Consider the following 20,991-nt stretch of genomic DNA (forward strand, 5'->3'; position numbering starts at 1 on the left):
AGCACATGCTCTTTACAGACGAGGTCACCATCAGTTTGCACCCGTTAAGCAAAAGCATAAGAGTTTGGAGACTATCAGATGAGAGATTGAACGAGCCCTTCATCCAGGAACGTCACCAACAGCAGGGGGGCTCCATCATGTTTTGGGGTGGAATCATGTTTGGTCGATGTACGCCCCAAATTCCTCTCCAGGGTCACCTGACCGGTCTAATGTACAGAAACGCTATTCTCGAACCCGTGGTAGCAGGTTTCTCTACAACTGTGGGGGATGGCTTCATGCTGGTGGATGATAACGCTCGACCACATCGAGCCAGAGTGGTTCAAGCGTTCCTCGATGTGCATGGCAGTCGACACATGGTGTGGCCGGTGTATTCACCAGACATGTACTGTGTGGAACATGCATGGGGACATCTGAAACCAGCAATTGTCAGCCGCGAAAATCCTCCTGTGAACAAGGTGCAATTGCGGGAGGCTGCCATTCAAGAGTGGGACAGTCTTCCTCAGAAGTTGAATGATCTTATCCTTAGCATGCCCCGTCGTGTTCAAGCATGCTCTCGGGCTCGAGGTGGCTAAACACTGTACTGAACTCCCATCTGTTGATCCCAAGCATGCCTGCGAGCCATAGGTACACTGTATTACACTGCCTTCTTTTGTGTTTCGCATCCCACATTTTCAATCTTGTTCTCATGGTGTGATTCTGGTATGATTTTGTTTCAACTGCATGGCTGCACTGTTTTCTTTCTGTTTGTATGTCTCCCCTGTACTCTTAAATATGATTCCATGTATCTAGTACAATAAAATGATCACAAACCTTGAATATGCAAAACTTTTTTTGAGCACTGTATTACAGTGTCAGAGGTATAATACTTATTCACATGCCATGCCCCACACAATTCATTTACATACATTTAAACCTAGGATAATGACAGCATTGCAAACAGTTGTAACAGCTCTTTTTTTATATGAGGCAGTATCAAAAAGTTTTGAGACTAGTGCTGCTTACAAGAAAGTACTTCATTTATCTATGTTTACACACTATCACCTTCAAAATAGTCTCCTTGCACAGCAATACAGCGCTCCCAGAGTTCCTGCCACTTCTGGAATGTGTCCTAGAACTCTTCTTTTTGAAGCATGTCAAGCATCTTCTGCAATTCGCGATGGATCTTCGCAATGGTGTTAAAACTGTGACCTTTGAGCTGGATCTTCATCTTCGGGAAGAGGGAAAAATCCACAGGAGCCAAATCTGGTGAGTAAGGTGGGTGTGGAAGTGAGATCATGTTTCTGGCGAGAAACTCACATATGAGGAGAGCTTGGTGTCATCGTGGAGCATCCAGTTTTAAATAAAATAAACCAATTAAACATATCATCACCCAGCCTCGTCTTCACGATTAGCCAAAACTGGCACAAAAGCGAATTAAAATAAACCAATCAATCAATTTGGGATACTTTGGTAGCAGTGGTTTTTTTTTCTGACAGTATGCAAAGCCTACTAGCGGCAACTTTTCTCATGGATCGAATAACAACTAATTACAGTTTGTGTTAACGAACGAATATAATACATAACCAAGTACAAACGTATAATTATCAAGATGAATTAAACTTTGAAGATTATCATTTTTATTGTGAAACTTGTCGGAAGTATCAGCTTTGTACCAAATTACAAGGAAACACTATTGCAAGTATGATTAAGCACACCAGTTTGATCCATTTGTACTAAAAGTCACACACATAGGTGGCATATGAACTTACCTGAGAGGAAATGTTCACTGCATACTCTGTAATGTTCGCTTTGTTAATTAATGTTGGCACGATTTACTTTTGCCAACCAGACGATGCGATGGCATCTTCTGATCAACAATTATCGAATCCCGTGCCCTGAAGCACACCTTCTGTTCTTTCTCAGAAAATTCGAGGATAAACGTGAGTTTCTGTTAAACAACCGAAAACTACACAGTATTATCGTAAACAAGGTTGAAATCTCCCACCCACTTGAATTCCTTATGTTTACAAGAACCAGCCTCAATCATGGCTGCTCGGTCCCACAATGCAACAGTTTGTGATGTAGGTGAAACACACCTATTGGCATGTTACAGAACTAGTCTCAAAACTTTCTGATACCACCTTGTATATCATAAATTTCATGATGCTGATGAATACACTGGAATTTCAAATCACTTCCACCAGATGATTTATCTATTAGTCTCAGTTGGTGAACAGCTCTTGCTTTCATAAGGTTGTGTTTGAAATTTCTCCAGATTATTTGTGAGAGACAGAATTTGTTCATGAAATTTATTAGTAACGGTGTTCGTATTTTGATACTTTCAGGACTGTGGTTCCTTGTTTTCATGTAGAATTTTGCACAGAAAATTGTTATTCCAGTGAAAATTTATAATTCTCTTTTCCCTCGGACTGAAAAATTGATAATATGCTACAAGAACTTGATGAGGAAGATCAATCAGATAGTGAAGAATGTAGCGAAACAGAGCATCACATAGAAGAATGACTACCAACTACAATCAAGTTTACAGGAGACCTACATATGGAGAGCCCCGAGCTATGTCTTAAATTCTAGTCAAAATTTTTTATGGTAAATTGGAACATATTGACAAGCACTTTGAGCAAAGATTCCTGGTTGACTCTTGAATATAGAATGTTACTTTTATCCCTGTTAGAATCAACAGAAAAAGTTTTATAGGACTACCAGTTATTAGCTGTCTTAATAATCTAGTCTCAATTTTACCAGAACACGAAGATGGCGTCTTTTCCTTCATTGGAAGCTACACGACTGACACTGGCGGTTGGTTTCCCATCTCATATATTTTTATGCTCAGCCAACATTTCTTTGATTGTTCTTAGTTTCTCTGAATGTACACTTTATTTACCGAATCCAATCAACTCCTATAACTTTCAAACAAAGGTAAGCTAAGCATAAAAAAATATAAAAGTTTAAAATGAGCATGTGTGAGATACAGGGAGAGTATTTAAGATAAGAAATGATTGTAGCAAGAAGATTGAAGTTCAGGGAAACTAATTTGTATGTGTTACAGATGCAAAAACTATTAATTTGTGTGCAAATGTCTGAAATGTAGGTTATGGCTCAAAAGTAGTCAGTTTGAAATGTTCTTTTCACATTGAAAGCATTTTCCCGTAATTTTTGGCTTTTTAAAAATACCCGTTCCTGGAAAAGTTCCATGCTGGGAATAATGATTTCGCAACAATGATGAAGAATTTTGCAACACTGGCCAAGTTCAATGTTCTGTTCAATACCTTGTCTTGTGAATTCATCAAAGAAGACAGACAAGGTTGTCAGCTCTTCAGAAATCAGGTTGACACTGTGCATGCATATGTTGCTTACTGCATTTGATGCTTTTTGTAATAAAAATCCTTAAGTATTGTCCAGAGATTGCATACTTATAGGAGAAAAATGACCATTATTTGGTGGATTGTAGGATTGAAACAACAGCTGAAGAAGTAAAAATTTACTGGGGAAAAGCATTTACATTCTGCAAAGTGTATTTCCCAATTTTAATAACTTTTTCTAAAATAATGCTACGTGAGGAGCAGTTAAAATCAAAATATGTACGTGTACAATGTGCCTTGTTGATGTAGCCGTTTCTTGCATTTGCTCTAGTTTTTATTGAAGTTCGGTAAAAGGTAAAAGTAAAGGTAAAGTGCTCCCCTGTGCATAGCACCATGCCATGAAGGCGTATAGGGGGTGTGGGGGTAGCGCCCCACACTTTCTTGATCCGGTCGTGAGTGGGGGTGATGTGATCAGCATCACGCCCCTGACCGCCTTTACCCCCCAGGGTTTCCCCCAGGTACCCATGTTATTCGACGCTGGGTGGGCGCCGGGGCCGCTTCCATCGTTAGAAAAGTTCCCGGATTTGAACCGGCCGGGGATCGAACCCGGGACCTTTAGCATGGTAGTCAGTCGCGTTACCGACTGAGCCACCGCGGCCAACCATTGAAGTTCGGTATAGGACATTTTCCAATTAATGATAACAATGATAAGAAAGATCATCATACTGTAACAATATATTTAGTTCAACTAGTAACAATGTAATACAAAACAGTACTGCATACTCAATAAATACATTTCTTGAACATGTACATCTGATGCAACAATATCCATTCTATCTTGTGCCCAACCTCCCTGTTCACATAGCAGAGGAAAAAGATATTCTACTCAAACAATACTGATTATAAAATAGTATGTGTATACATAACACAATCGTAATAAATTACGTAAAAATTGTCCCAATATGGTAGGTGGCAACAATATTCCACTATATGCTTGTAAATTTCCACATATTTTGTATTGTAAACTCACACACCCAAACTCTCACATATCTGAGGCTTGAGTGCTAAAAATTATTCTGTTGTTTCCTTTCTATATGCAGGGGATTCATAATTCCCTCCGGAGTTTCAAATGTTTATTGTACAAGAACTATAACACACACAGCAAAAAGATGCATATCAGTACACAAACAATATCTCCAAGTTTGCACTTGTAATAGGCCGGCCCCTTTGCACTTGTAGGCCCTGCCCCATCATGTATTTATAGATTTAGCTGCTAGGTGGCAGTATAAAGCAAAGATCATGCCTTTGTGCCCCCTTTGCCACATAATTTAGCAAGGAAGGATCATTCATGCAGTCACTGGTATTGATCATGATATGTTTCAATGTGGCAGGAACTTGATTTCATTATTGATGTCTGCTGCATTGTGACAATCAGTTTTTGTCACCTATGTTTTTATTATTCTATATCCTAGTTTTTCATTATTTTATATTCTTGCGTAGCTTCGTATCGTATCGTAGAGAAAAAACACTTTTCTGAACCTTTTGTGTTTCTCTGCTTTTGTCAACTTTTCCCCTGTTCAGTCAGAGGAGCAGGGAACTACAACAATATGCCGTGATAAATCTTTCACTGTTACAACTTTTGTGCATTCTGCGACAGGAAGTTCGACTTGGGAGGCCAATTAGTGGAGGAACATGTTACGTACCGGATGAGGGTCCAGGCGCTAGAACTATTCTTTTCACCCCACACTAACGCAACACGTGTGCCTGAAGAAGCTGGACCACGCAAAAAGGACGCTTGACCACCAACGACGCAACTTCAGATTTCCATGCCTAAAAGTCAGTCTGTTAGAATTCGAAATTTCAAGTTGTCTTTAAATAGTGGAAGAACAGACGAACAGTACACAGTATACCGCCAGTTTTTGACCCGGCAACAACTCTGTGACATTCGGAGTAAGATTTGGGACTTTGTCTTTTTTCTACCGCGCCGTCTGTTTTACTCTGCGTGAGTGACAGTGACTAGTGCTATAAATACGCAGTGTTAATTAGAGAGAAAGAGAGAGAGAGAGAGAGAGAGAGAGAGAGAGAGAGAGAGAGAGAGAGAGAGAGCATAAAACACACACACACACACCGACATCCACGAATGTCCCCGGTACAGCAACCTTGCCCATTTTCCCCCGAGTAGAGAGAGAGAGACAATGTCGAAGCAATTAATCGCTCCACCACAGACAGATGGCAGATAGGCAGTTTTCCCTCATCTTGGTTGCCGTGATGTTGAAGCGTAGAAGGAAGGTGCGTTCAAGAAGTTTGCAAAATGCCACTACAAAGAAGTAACATGGGGAAGTGTTAGTGTCGCGAGGAGGACCGTGGATTGACGTCACGCCGCCATCTAAAGGACTGCGGTAAACGTTGCTGGAACATCTAGAACGCCGAGATGGTACAGTATACAACTGTTAATTTTCTATATGTGTTAGTGATCATTGACCTAGGACTCCAAAGATCGACCGTCGGACAAAAAGATACCAGTCTTTAAATTAAAAGTTGCAAAGGTATTGATTAAATTTTTGCCCAACATAATCTAAATTTCACGACAATTTCTAATTCAAAAAATCGATTCACAGCAAGCATACTGTTGTTTTGCCACACTCTGCGCCGAGCCGTATGAATAATTATCTTCATCTTCATGTCATATTAGGTGTGTACTCTTAAATATTTGATTAAAAGTGCGTAACTTGTCTCCCGTCCGGATAATTCGTGTATCTCTTGCAGAGATCGATCACCTCTCAAGTTTGTTAAACAAGGAAGTAAATTGACTTCGTGCTATTTTTATTATATTCATACATCAGTGTCTTCATTTTTCATTCTATAAACATGTATGTGCCTTGCATTTGATATCTATGTTGCATAAGTTCCGTGCCCTGCCTAATGTTATTGAAGTTCCAAGGTGCATTTGTGAAAATTCTACAATAATTATTTAATGTTTTAATAAACTGCAAAATATAAAATATTACGTGTTATGCTAGTTGGCAGAATTTAATGAGCATGCACAGATGAAATCTAAGTATCTTGGATTCTAAACAAATTAACGTCTGCAGGCACAGATTAAGATTCACCCCTGCGCATAAGAAAACTAAATATGTATTGGTATCTATGAAAGGCCAATGTATTCATCTTAATGTCATTTTACCCCTGCAGTATGAGTGAGAGTGTGAATGCTTGAGTGATAGTGAGGGGTTGTGTAATGTGTCTATTTTTTGTGTGTTATATAATATACATTTTTGTTATCTATGATTTGTGTTTATACATATAATATACATATCCTCATAAATATTGGTATTAATATTTTGTTCCACGTTAAGTCAGCAAAGCATTTCCGTTGGACTTTAGGGCTAACCTCAATTATTATTATTATCGACGTGTCTATTATTAATGATTATTATTAATTATTCAACATCACTTTATGCACGAGTCGGCTATGCGCCTGGGGTGAAAACCAATCTGGTCACACGTACCCTGGAATCGAACCGTTTAGCTTGGTACCTAGGAAGGGGACTTCGGTTTCGGAATAAGGTAAAGTTTCCCAGTGAGATTTGGCACCCACGAACAGGTCTTCACGGGAAATGCCGGGGTGAGAGCATCACCAAGGGGCACATATCGATCACCTGTAAGGTACACACCAAACTTGGAGAGATTCTTTATGTACTAATATGAACCTTTTTGCTATAGGTGTTATAGTTCTTGTACCATAAACATTGGAAACCCTGGAGGGAAATATGAATTACCCTGTACATTCTGTGATACCTTAACCAAAAGATCATAAATTATTAGTTATCTTAGATGTAATGGTAATTTCTCTACATGTCCATTAGCCACATATACGAAAGTCTTGGGATTGGGTTTGAATCCTTTGTCTCATAACATGTGTGCACTTTCCACACTTCCTCAGAGGTTAGGCTGAGAAATGAATGCAGGTTTTCAATTGTTGATAACTAATTACGCTGCAACATCAAAGAACTGATCAATTGAAGATGACACATCTGTGGGTTTATACTTGATGTACTTTTCTGGATTCTTCGTAAATGGAATGTTGGCATACCTAAAAAAATAAAGTTTTGTAGTTAATATTTCTTATAAGAGTAAAATGCTATAAAAAACTAAAGGTTTGTTTTCTCAAGATTTTGCACCTTAGTTAGTAAGATGTTTTCTCAGGGTACTAACTCGGTTTGGCAACACAAATTCCCTGCCTTTTTTCACCCAGGTTTGTAAGACAATTCTAAATAAATATCCAGACCATTATTTGATGCTTTAACACTCTATTAACCAAGTTTTAACTTTTAAACTTCACTTGCTATTCTAAAGAACCATGTTCATTCAGCAACGTTCAAAACAAATAAAAAAATTAAACAATAAAAACAATTTATAAAGAATATGCCTGATCCCAACACTGGCTCAAGTAAATAGTGTTTATTTTCATAGCCAAATATTGGCAAGTACAAAGTACACTTGATTTTCATCGACTTTCACAGGCTTTACAGACAAAATCATTAGAGAAATTAGTGTACATGAGCAGAGCATGTCGGGGAAAAGGTCACCTAATTTAGCTAAACACTTAACTTAAATTTTCATTTAACCAAGATTTGACTTGATTTCGATTTGATTTGTTGTTTTAAGTCTACTTTATGCACAGATAAGATAATCGGGACTAGACTTAGTTCAAAGTGGGATCAGAACCACTGTGTAATGTGCCTCCAATGGGTATCAAACCCGGGACCTTTTGATTACAAGACAACAACATTACTGCTACGCCGCTACCAAGCTTTAAATTACACTGGGGTCTTTCCACGTCAAATCACCCAGGCCATGTCACCCACCATCTCCGATTTTGATGAAATTCGGTATACTTATAGAACTTTTCATGCTGATTACAAAAATGACAACTTTTTTGAGATTGGTCAAGGGGTTCAGAAATTACGCGATTTTAAAAATCTCCCTCTACGCCACATGCGGCTCCACTTTGAATGACACACATTAGGCTATAAATTATAGTATCTTCTCTCAGGTTTGCCGTAGAAACTTCAAATTTGATTTATTTTGCTCAGGATAGTGTAAGCTTTCATTTAAATAAGGTTTCTGATCATTGTATCAATAATCATGTATTTTATGTATAGTTTCATGTATTTTTTTAGAAAAATAAATGACTAACTTCAAGAGCGAATTTCGTGCAATGCCCCCCCTTCAATTTCACCCAAATTTTATATACAGGTAGCTGAGAGTAGGTACTAATGCTTGATGGAAAAATTGGGATGGGCGGTTCAGAGACAGGGTGATAAAAAAATCATTTGCATTAAAAGTTAATCTTATTAAAAATACTTATGTATTTAGCACAAAGTCTGAAGTACAATATGTTTTGAGGTATAATATTCAAAATTTCTGTTCACTATGTGTGAAGGTAAGCATAGGCGTAACCTGGTGGGGGCAAAGTGATTCATTTTCCCTATCCAAAATTTATAGATTAATTAAAACCTACAAATAATAATTGCAGTGGAACCCCGATTTCAAGTTCCTCGATTTTACATTTCCCTGCATTTTACATTCAATATTGGTGGTCCCAACATAGCAAATTTTCCTCGGTTTTACATTTTCTCGCATTCTACGTTTTTTCAGCTTGGTCCCCTGAACAACGTAAAATCGAAGTTCCACTCTATCTAAGTTAGTTTCAACTGTCTTCAATTTTTTTAAAAAAATTATGATCATAGTCATTAGCATTCCCAAGGTTAGCAAATTTTCTTCAAGAACATTCTTCTTTTTGTGCATTTTATCTCAATAAGGATTTTTTTTATACTCTTCACGGAGATACGTAATATGAAGTAAGAATTAAAAATACACATTTGTGCTGATTGAAGTTTTTCCAAATGGAGCTTTTCTTGCCACATACGAGAGAAAATCTCCTTGTGATGGGGTGGTTGGAACACTTAGAAGACTTGCATAGACATCAACAGTATCAAGTAACAAGTTGAGCAATGAAGTACCAATTCCATAGAAATAGTATTAGAGGCATAAATTTCTTATTAATCACGTAAGGTGAAATGATAACAACCCGCAGTACAATGTGTCAGCGATTGCAAAGTACTATACAACAGCACCAGGAAGATTAAGTATGCACTGTTTTGAACTTAGGCTACAGGTTATTTACAGTGTTCGGTAAGTTACTTTTTACAAGTAACCGAGTTTCAGTTACCCTTTAAAAAGAAACTCTGTTACAGTTACTGGTACTTTGAAAGTAACTGAGTTACTTTACAGTTACTGTAAAAGAAACTTACAGTTAATGATCATTGATTTGTGTAAAAATTACAAACTGTGTTTCTAGTACATAATCCGTATGTCTTCATAAACCTACATTACTACTGCAAATAAATGATGAAACACAGAATCAACTTTGCTTGAACTATTTTAATTAAGAAATCATTTGAATGCTGACCACTGTATTTTGAATATGGTGTCATTGATTCCACTTGCACCTATTTCTTTCTCCTCGATTCGAAGTTCAACAAAATCCAATGATCCACTCCTTCGACGATGACTGTTTCCTAGCTCGACAGTCCACCTAAAACACTGAAGTTTTCACATACAAGTAGATATGAATTGAAGTAAAGCGTGGATGAAGTTAGCATGAAACAAAGCATAGCTTCCTTGACAGGCCAGCAATTCCAAGAAAATCCTTTTACGTAGCATCCAGAGAAGGTACAGGTATATTTTTTTTACAGTTGGGAACAGAAAATGTGAACGGCACAATTTATAGTGCATGAAAATTTGGCAATGCATAGTATACAATCGAGTACGTATTTTTCGGTACTATCTTCATGGGCGTAACTTGGGAACTAACTTTGGTTGAGAAAATCAAAGTTTTCAGTCCCATAAAAATAGTGTCAAAGATTATTTGCTAAATACATTTGAAAAATCACAATAATTACTCTTTTTTTTGTTTGTTCCTAAAGTGCCAGGAGGTTCACAAAATATATTTAACTTGTAGGTTTTAATTAATCTATAAATTTTGGATAGGGAAAATGATTCCCTTTGCCCCCACCAGATTACGCCTATGCTTACCTTCACACATAGTGAACAGAAATTTTGAATATTATACCTCAAAACATATTGTACTTCAGACTTTGTGCTAAATACATAAGTATTTTTAATAAGATTAACTTTTAATGCAAATGATTTTTTTATCACCCTGTCTCTGAACCGCCCATCCCAATTTTTCCATCAAGCATTAGTACCTGCTCTCAGCTACCTGTATATAAAATTTGGGTGAAATTGAAGGGGGGGCATTACACGAAATTCGCTCTTGAAGTTAGTCATTTATTTTTCTAAAAAAATACATGAAACTATACATAAAATACATGATTATTGATACACTGATCAGAAACCTTATTTAAATGAAAGCTTACACTATCCTGAGCAAAATAAATCAAACTTGAAGTTTCTACGGCAAACCTGAGAGATGATACTATAATTTATAGCCTAATGCGTGTCATTCAAAGTGGAGCCGCATGTGGCGTAGAGGGAGATTTTTAAAACCGCGTAATTTCTGAACCCCTTGACCAATCTCAAAAAAGTTGTCATTTTTGTAATCAGCATGAAAAAAGTTCTATAAGTATACCGAATTTCATCAAAATCTGAGATGGTGGGTGACATTTTCACAAAATTCTTGATGATATGACATGGAATGACCCACTGGTCAACATGGGTTTTGATGTTTCGCAGATGACTGTTGTCTCTGAATAATTTCAGCATGCTGATTCCAAAAATGAAATCCATTTTTTCCCATCACGTCACAATTTCACAGTCAAATTGTGGTATTTGCCATTACAGTACATTTATTACATAACGCAACAAAAGAGAAATTTCGGTTGAGGATATGATGATTTTGATTGTAAAATGGTGAAAAAACCCTGTCGTAATGCGAAAAAATGCATGTCATTTCTGGCATCAGCATTGAAAATACTTCCAAAATATTATTGATTTTGAAACAACCAAAATTTTCCTTTTGTTGCGTTATGTAATAAATGCAATATAATGGCGAATGAGAATTTTGATTGTGAAAAATTTAGATGTGATGGGAAAAAATGGATGTAATTTCCGTGATCAACATTGAAACTACTTCCAGAAACACCCATTGATTTGAAAACATCAGAACTTTTTCTCAAAATGTCGATTCGAGCAGCGTTATTAACTGAGAGCTTCTTAGATCTCCCATAAACTTAAAAATTGAATACAAAAAAAATATGTTTATGTAAATAAATATCTTATTTTAAGCACGGATACCTACTTTTCATAAAATGCAGTGTATTTTGGAAGAATATAATCCTTGTTATCTCGTTTGAGAGATTCCCGGAGTTCCACATCAGGAATGGAGTAACCTCTCTGGATTCTAACTATTTCCTCCATCTCCTTATTAAAGCCCTGTAGAGAGAGGAAGAAATTAAGGAATAAATTAACACAGCATCGGCCGCACTCGCTTGAGTCGCCTCGTTGGTTGCAAATGACACTTGTTTTTCAGGCATATTTTACAGCATTTTAATTTTTTTAAATTTATTTTTTGTTCTTCTAGTAATCCATTTATTATTTTCCTTCTTCATTGTTATATTTTTGTTCCAAAATGTATATTTGTTTTCAAACAGAGTAATATATTGTTGAAATAAGCAGCTATCAGCCCTAACAAAAATCACACATTCTCAAAGCTGCCCTCAAGAACTCTGAAGCAGTTCCATCTGCTCCACAAATTTGTTATAATATAAAATTACATGGATGCTTTTTCATATTTCCTATTAACACAACAAAAACAAATAGGATGAAAACAAACTAGAAACAGCATGGGCTTATTGACTAACATAACGCACAAATATAAATAAAAAAATGTAATGTAATGGGTCGAGGGTGACCCCGCTGCTCACTCTGACAACACTCCTTCCACAACAATGATCTCTCTCATACTGCCATTTATGTCATCTCATAAGAATATGACCAGGTCACTCGCGACACTCTAAAAGTCAGCTGTCAAAGTGGCTCTTAATTAAAATTGAAAGCAAGTACAGCTCTCGCCCACGCAGGTTAACAACATGTACGAGGGATAGTCAGAAAATAAGTTTCCCTAGTCTCCCATCTGCAGTGTTTTCTTCTGTAGAAAGAACATGACACGAGCAGAAAGAGCCACCATTACACTATTTTCCACAAAGTCCCCAGTGACATTCAGGCACTTGTCATACTGCTTCACAAGTTTCAAGCAACTCTGTTCGTAAAACTGCATATCCTATTTGTGGATGAAGAAACTTTGATTCAATGTTGAGAAAAATCAAAATTATCATTTTCATTTCATTTATTTGTCCATCACATGATGTTCCGAATGTCCCACCCATTCGTAGCAAACAACAGCTCCCACTTCATCCTTTGTCCATGACTGCAATGTACTTCTGTTCTGCATGACGGCCGAGCACAGACTTGTCAACTACTCCTGTTTTTAAAACAGCAGTACGCTGGGAAAAGGTTGTGCGTCAGACAACAAAAGAATAATGATGCGCATATAACCACAACATATTACCAACCCAAAATTTCCACACTTTCCGGAAATATACATGCGAGAAACATTTTTTCAGACTATCCCTCGTATATAATTCTGATGATTCAATAATAAGAACACTGCCAAAACACACTGATTACAAGATGTGTTCACTTACTTATTATATTGTTTCCACACATTGTAACGATCAATAGAAATTTCCATGGAAAATAAAACTGACATTTCGAGGCTCCCACTTGAGATTAAACACAGGACTATTTGCACAAAACATAAGAGCATTAATGATTCAGTGAGGAAGAAGCCCAACGAACAATGCTGTAATTTCACACCAGATGGGAAAAATGGGTGAATTTAACACTGCTGTTAAATAACAATATGCAAGCATCAAAAGTTAGATCATCATCATCATCATCATTGTTTTTAGTTTGACATTTAACATCTTAACTTAACTGGTGATAATGTACAATGATCCTACTCACAGCAAATTTCTCTTTTATTAGGCTCCTATCCTTGTCCCTCAACTTCCCCGCCTGGACAACTGCAACCGGAACGTCTTCGGCAGACCAGATGTAGTTGAGGACTTTACTCCAACTGAAAATTTTAAAAAATATGTATGTATTACTTGAGAGGCGTGAGGTGCATCACCTTTCTGTAACATGCATAGGCACCTGGGGTACATCTGTCCCCCAACCCATTAACTATCTTTAAGACATGAAGTACATTGTGAATTATACTATGCATACATGCTGAACGTTCGTTCTTTGTCTTTCCTCAAAGATCAGCTGCAATTTTCTGTTATACAGGGTGAGTCATAATAGAGTAAACAACTCAAGATTTTTTGGACTAAACTATATGGAATACAACAATAATAATTGCTGTGTATCAATCAGTAACACTTCAAGTTTCTATGAATGTCTACAAATGGCTACAAATGTTCAATGTGGCTTCCAGCAGCTATGCAACACGTCTCACATCAAAATTTGAGTTCTTGCCACACTTTTGCCAAGAACTCCTCATTCACAAAAGCAAGGTTGTTTCTTATTCTCTCTCTCCTTTAGCTGTTGCACATTATGCAGCATAGGTGGCACATAGACTTTGTCTTTCACAAAGAACCAAATCCAGAAGTCTAGGATAGTAAGGACCTGTGGAAGTTGCCATTTTCTTTAACACTACACCCGAGCCACAATGACCATGTTTGCAAAAGACTCGCCCATGAAAACAAAACTTGAAGATTTTCTCATTGTTGTATCAGATGTGATAAAAAAAGGTAAAGTGCTCCCCTGTGCTTAGCACGACGCCATGAAGGCGTATGGGGGGGGGGGGTGAGGATAACGCCCCACACTTTCTTGATCCGGTCATGAGTGGGGGCGATGTGATCAGCATCATGCCCCTGACCACCTTTACCCCCAGGGTTTCCCCCAAGTACCCATGTCATTCGATGCTGGGTGGGCACCGGAGCCGCTTCCGTTAGAAAAGTTCCCAGATTTGAACCGGCCGGGGATCGAACCCGGGACCTTGAGCATGGTAGTCAGACACGTTACCGACAGCCACCGCGGCCACTTGTATCAGATGTGCCGATTAATAATTCTTAATTTCGTCGTTGGATGGCGCTGGAAGCAAGGGTTGGTGCACAGTCTCAACTGTTACGTCAGTGTGTTGCCAGGACAGTACCTGTCAAAACGTCGTGGATGTGCAACCGAGTGTGAGTGATCGTGATATTGGGTTTGTGTGGGAAACATGTTGACCTTCAAACCAAATAAGGAGCATGTGCAGCTTTTCTTGTTCAATCAAAAGAAAAAATCCGAGTGCAAGCCATTGTATCCTTGTGGAAATGTACGGTAACAATGTCCTAACCCAAGACGCATGTGTGCGTTGGTTTCGACGATTCAAAAGTGGTGATTTCGACTTGAAAGACAAAGATCACCCGGGCCAGCTGAAAAAATTCCAAGGTGCCGAATTGCAAGCACTGTTGGACGAAGATGATACGCAAACGCAACAACAACTGGCAGAGAAGTTAAATGTTTGTCGACAAACCATATCTGATCGTCTTCATGCCATGGGAAAGATCCAGAAGGCAGGAAAATGGGTCCCACATCATCTGAACGACAGACAAATGGAAAAGTGAAAAACGATGTGTGAAGTGTTTCTTTCTCGGCATGAAAGAAAGTCTTTCTTGCATCGGAGAGTGACTGGGGACGAAAAATGGATCTACTTCAAGAACCCAAAATGCAAAAAGTCATGGGTTGATCCAGGACAACCTTCAACATCAACCGCAAAACCGAATTGCTTCGGAAGGAAGACAATGCTGTGCATTTGGTGGGATCAGAAGGGTGTGGTGTACCATGAGCTTCTGAAACCAGGTGAAACAGTGAATGCCGTTCGCTACTGTCAACAACTCATCAATTTGAACCGTGCATTGATCGAAAAGCACCCAGATTGGGCGACAAGACACGGAAAAGTGATTTTGCAGCACGACAACACCTCATCACACACAGCGAAAGGCGTCAGACACACCATTTCTGCAATTGGCTGGGAATTCTTGCCCCACCTGCTATACTCACCAGACTTAGCCCCTTCGAACTACCACTTGTTTTCATCGATGTCTCACTCACTTTTCCAGCAACACTTCAACAATTATGAAGATGTCGAACAATGGCTTGCTGACTGGATCACCTCAAAATGTGAACTTTTTTTTGGTAGGGCATCCACAGATGGGCACAATGTATAGCTAGCGATGCACATACTTTGAATAAAGAATTTGTTACCTTTCTCCCCAGATACACTTGTTTTATTTCGGATCAATTAAGAATTATTAACCGGCACACCTGGTACATTGTTTTGTTTCAGATATTTAAAAAAAAAAAAATAAACCTGATAAGTTGTTTACTCTATTATGATACATTCTGTACTTTCCAAATGATGTAATATTATATAGTTAACGTCACTCACATGCTTGGGAAACAGTTGTCCCCCACACACCTATATATGTAACAACGGAAGCAGTGCCATGTTCACTTTCTGTCACAGGTCACTTTCCATGCTTTCCAGATTTCACCAGCGTGCATCAGACTGGTGCACCAAAAATGACACCAATTTCGGTGAAATTCGGAAAGCTTCATAGTGAAACAAATTAAAGTTAGATTCGGAATGGGCATGCATATCTGCATTTATCAGGAAAAGTATCACCATCAGTGACTAAATCACAGAAGATATTTCATGAATATTATATATTTTCACTTAACGACATCTTATTTTGCATGTGCAGTATGAATTAAGTGGTATTGTTTTGTAATTATATCGAATTTTGCAAATGGATGCTTTCCTGCATGTTGCAGCAGAAGATGGACGAACGTTTTGATGCATCGGCATACTTTATTTTACTTTGCGTCAAACAGTTTATGCATGCATCCACTTTACACGCCCTCCGTGCAACAAAATCGGCGTGACATTCCGTACTATTGCCTACAGAACGCATATCACAAATCAGAAGAAGCTTCAGTGCAGATGACGCCATTTTGATTCACCAGTCGCACCAGCTCTTGAGGTGTAAATTGATGTCGTCATGGTTTCACCTGGTGAAAGCTTTGGTGTACCCCGGTGAAATACAGAAAGCCAAAGCGTGCATCAGCAGAGCACCAGCCCATCCACTGGTGAAATTTGGAAAGTACAGTTCCACATTCACTTTCATCACTAAGGCATACCTACATGTCTTCCCCTTCCTCACTAACCCACTTCCGCATAACACCTGTATCTGCTATGTGCTCTGTCTTTCTCACTTTCATATTTTTCTTGTTACGTATTTAGTCCCCCTTGCGACTGATGTTAACTTTACAATATTACATGACTTAGAAGTGCAACAGAACAGCAAAGCTGAGCTAAGAACAAAAATAAAGAAAGAACGTTCAGCTGTACAAAAACACACATGTTCAGTATAGTTCACAGTGTTGAAATCTCACAATAAATATCGGTACAGGACACCTGTACCCCCTGTATCTAACAGAGGGTTAAGTAATGAAATAATCACACATGTGAATACTGTACTATGGTAAAAAAACAACAAAACAAAAACCTGAAAGAGTGGCATTGTAAATTCAGTGATGGAGTCATTCCATGCCAAATCAACACAGATATGTTCAATTTCTAACCTGACCATCTCCGATTTTCATGAAATTTGGGGGGTTGAAAATATGAATGGAACTTAGTGACTATGAAAATTTTTAGTTTCATGCGTCTTGTAATTGTTAAATTATTCAAGGTCAAAGTTAGCAGAAATTGCCCTTTTTGAGCCCACTTAGCTATACTAAATGTTCTGTAACTCCGCCCCTATTTCGCCTAGGAAGCTCAAATAAAGCTTATTGTACAGGGAATTAAACAAGCTTTCCAGTGATATATAACAAGCACACCTTTCGATAAAAATATAATTTTGTCACGTGACCTTGACCTTTGACCTTGAATATCTCAAAACATGTCATCACCAAAAATCGTGAAAAAAATATATTTGGTCCCTCATTCCATACTATAAAATATATCAAAAAATCATTCTGGGACTGCAATGGGATCAGAAGATACAAAATAATATGTGTAACTATGTGACTGATAAAAGCCTCATTACATGAACTATGACGAGTCAAAAGTCCTTTAACACCCCCTACAAAATGTAAAGGAGTTATCCTGGTCATGAAAGAAATAGGTTAGGCACAGGGAGATCCCTAGTTGCGTGTGTTAAGCTGCGTGTGTTAAGCGCAGGTCCAGCACATTTTTGACCGCCATATTGAATTCAACGCAAAAATTTCAAAGGAAAGGGGGTGAAATGATATATCAAATCAGGCTAGAACTTCACGAGAAATGATGCAGCGAAGGTTTACCAATGTATCTTTAACCAGCAAAAAGTTATTACTGCATGCTTGTAACCATTTTCTCCTTTTCGAGGTGTTAAAAACAAAGTTTTAAGAATGCTCCTAACGTGTTAGGAACTCGTTGAGATCATGCTGACATCTTAGGAGAGAAAGAAGTATACATACCATTGCATATGATTTTAATCAGCGACATTCACCAAATACTTGATTAGTGGAGAGAATATTGGGAAAAGTATCTCAAACAATTACGTGACACTTCCTTTGGAATGAAAAATTCTTCAGTGACGAGGCTAATTTTTATGTTCACGGTAAAGTTAATAAAAATTATATGCAATACCTGTGATTTGATAATCTACAATAGACAGATCCCAGCCGAATGGTTGTTGCTGGTAAGCTAATGATGTGGTATAGTGTATGGAGAACGGAAATCGTTGGTCAATATTCAACAACGGAACCTTAAATGGTGAGGCCTTCTTGGATGTATTAAGTGAACAGGTTTTTCATCCTTGCTTACGGGACATGGCACGTTTTCCAAAGTTTTGAAACAGGACAGCGTGTGACCACACTATGTGAACATTTTGGCAATTTCTTCATGGTAAATTTTTAGGTAGATTGATAAGCAGACGGGGATGTATTAAAAGGCCTGCACATTCCCCAGATCTAATATCTTAGGAGGGCTTTTACCTTCAGAAACATTTGAAGAGAACAGTGCATGCACTAAAAGTCCCTGATATTGACCATCTGAGAGAAGGCATAGTTGCTGCTTGCAATGATGTTGCACCTGCTACATTGCCAAATTTTCTATGTGAGTGTGAGAGACGTCAATGAGTGTGCTCACAGGAATATTGACAACACTATGAGGTGCATATATCGTAAGTGAAATATATGTGTATAACGTTTTGCTGCCTAAAAATAAGTTAGAAAAACCTTCACCATTTCATTTCTCGTGAAGTTCTAGCCTGATTTGATATATCACTTCACACCCTTCCCTTTGAAATTTTTGCGTTGAATTCAATATGGGGGTCAACAATGTGCCGGACTTGAGCTTGACACACATAGCTAGGGATCTCCCTGTGTCTAACCTATTTCTTTCATGACCAGGATAACTCCTTTACATTTTGTAAAGGGTGTTAAGTAGGGACTTTTGACTCGTCATAGTTCATGTAATGAGGCTTTTATCAGTCACATAGTTACACATACTATTTTGTATCTTCTGATCCCATTGCAGTCCCAGAATAATTTTTTGATATGTTTTATAGTATGGAATGAGGGACCAAATATATTTTTTTCACGATTTTTGGTGATGACATGTTTTGAGATATTCAAGGTCAAAGGTCAAGGTCACGTGACAAAATTATATTTTTATCGAAAGGTGTGCTTGTTATATATCACTGGAAAGCTTGTTTAATTCCCTGTACAATAAGCTTTATTTGAGCTTCCTAGGCGAAATAGGGGCGGAGTTACAGCACATTTAGTATAGCTAAGCAGGCTCAAAAAGGGCAATTTCTACTAACTTTGACCTTGAATAATTTAACAATTACAAGACGCACGAAACTAAAAATTTTCATAGTTACTTACTAAGTTCCATTCATATTTTCAACCCCCCAAATTTCATGAAAATCGGAGAAAAGGTGGTCAGGGGTGTGATGCTGATCACATCACCCCTACTCACGACCGGATCAAGAAAGTGTGGGGCGTTATCCCCACAACCCCTATACGCCTTCATGGCATGGTGCTATGCACAGGGGAGCACTTTACTTTTTTTTTTTTTTAACTAACAAACTCTCTAGCCTTCTCAAACCCGAAGGTTCATGGCTGCAACACAGGTCTTCCATCTGTCCCTATCTTGAGCAAGATCTATATACTCTTTTCCATCCCTACCAATTTCCTTTAGGTCCATCTCAACGTTGTCCCTGCATCTTCGTCTTGGCCTTCCTACAGGTCTCTTACCATCAGGTTTCCCAACAAGAATCCTGTGAACTCCTCTTTCCTCTCCCATTCGTGCCACATGGCATGCCCACCTAAGTCTTCTTGATTTAATCATTCTAATAAAATCTGGACATGAATACAAATTATGTACTTCTAAATTATGTAACCTTCTCCACTCACCTGTCTCCTCATCCCTTTTAGGTCCAAATATTTTCCCAAGGATTTTATTTTCAAATACTCTCAATTTATGTTCCTCTTTCAATGTAAGGGACAAAGTTTCACACCCATATAATATTACAGGCAAAATTACTGTTTTGTATATTTTAACTTTTAGTTTCTTAGATATTAAACGAGAAGACAAAAGTTTATGAAGAGCGAAGTAACATGCATTTCCTGAATTAAGGTAAAGGTAAAGGTAAAGTGCTCCCCTGTGCATAGCACCATGCCATGAAGGCGTATAGGGGGTGTGGGGGTAACGCCCCACACTTTCATGATCCGGTCGTGAGTGGAGGTGATGTGATCAGCATCATGCCCCTGACCGCCTTTACCCCCCAGGGTTTCCCCCAGGTACCCATGTTATTCGACACTGGGTGGGCACCGGGGCCGCTTCCAACGTTAGAAAAGTTCCCGGATTTGAACCGGCCAGGGATCGAACCCGGGACCTTTTAGCATGGTAGTCAGACGCGTTACCGACTGACCCACCTGAATTAAGTCTACTTTTTATTTCCTCTTTAATATAATTTTCATTTGTTAATATTACTCCTAAGTATTTGAATTTGGAAACTGGTTCAAACGAGTTGTTATCAATAATTAGATTTTGATTATTACCTAACACTTGGTTTCAGCCTGTAAGCATATATTTAGTTTTCTCTTTGTTAACTTCCAAACCTATCTCTTTAGCAGTTTTGAAAAATATTTTAGCATTATTCTTAATTGTATTTATATCATCCTCTAATAAGTCTACATCATCTGCATATGCTAACAACTGAGTTATACCATTTCATTTTAGTCCTTCTTTAGTTTCTTTTACCTTTTTGAAAACTACACATATTATATTTCAGTTCTGTCTTTTTTGTTCATTAGTATACAAATGAAGGTACGACATACTCGAATTACAAAATAATATATCCATTTTTACTATTGTTAACAAGCATAGATTGAAATAGTCCTTTGTTAACCTGCTTAATATCATGGGATCGATTTATAGAAAGGTATATACCTCCTAATCGATTGCTTTTTTTCTGAAAAATTTCAATTTTACAAGTAATAATGTGCAAAAAGCAACAATTTAACAATGTGCAACAATTAGGTGTCCAGGTGGTATGTGAGGGCA

At 38.0% G+C, this 20,991-nt stretch overlaps 2 protein-coding genes across 3 annotated transcripts in view; one reads left to right on the forward strand and one right to left on the reverse strand.

Annotated features, from left to right (window-relative positions):
* Positions 1-5: 5 nt before the first annotated feature.
* Positions 6-5,098, forward strand: LOC145990500 (uncharacterized). The gene is made up of 3 exons (XM_083126196.1): positions 6-455; positions 1,130-1,245; positions 4,957-5,098. Exons 1-3 carry the CDS (start codon positions 6-8, stop codon positions 5,096-5,098), a joined length of 708 nt encoding a protein of 235 aa, XP_082982322.1.
* The window catches only part of Exo70 (exocyst complex component 7), a 79,015-nt gene continuing 62,055 nt past the window's right edge, over positions 4,032-20,991 (reverse strand). For both annotated transcript variants that reach the window (XM_083125395.1, XM_083125394.1), the window contains 3 exons: positions 13,353-13,464; positions 11,626-11,759; positions 4,032-7,392 (listed from right to left, as the gene is read on the reverse strand). In XM_083125395.1, the coding sequence (XP_082981521.1) occupies positions 7,290-7,392; positions 11,626-11,759; positions 13,353-13,464 (349 nt within the window). In that variant the 3' untranslated portion in view covers positions 4,032-7,289. The remainder of the gene's footprint in view (positions 7,393-11,625; positions 11,760-13,352; positions 13,465-20,991) is intronic.

Source organism: Lepisma saccharinum, chromosome 7, assembly GCF_977018435.1.
Source record: "Lepisma saccharinum chromosome 7, izLepSacc3.1, whole genome shotgun sequence".
Lineage (NCBI taxonomy): Eukaryota > Metazoa > Arthropoda > Insecta > Zygentoma > Lepismatidae > Lepisma > Lepisma saccharinum.

Bases quoted from the DNA above. Each gene is read 5' to 3' on its own strand.
- LOC145990500 (XM_083126196.1), top strand. From the start codon at position 6: ATGCTCTTTACAGACGAGGTCACCATCAGTTTGCACCCGTTAAGCAAA. The intron at 456-1,129 runs GTGCAATTGCGG...TTCTTTTTGAAG, and splicing joins AAAATCCTCCTGTGAACAAG to CATGTCAAGCATCTTCTGCA. The intron at 1,246-4,956 runs GTGAGTAAGGTG...ATTCTGCGACAG, and splicing joins ATCCACAGGAGCCAAATCTG to GAAGTTCGACTTGGGAGGCC.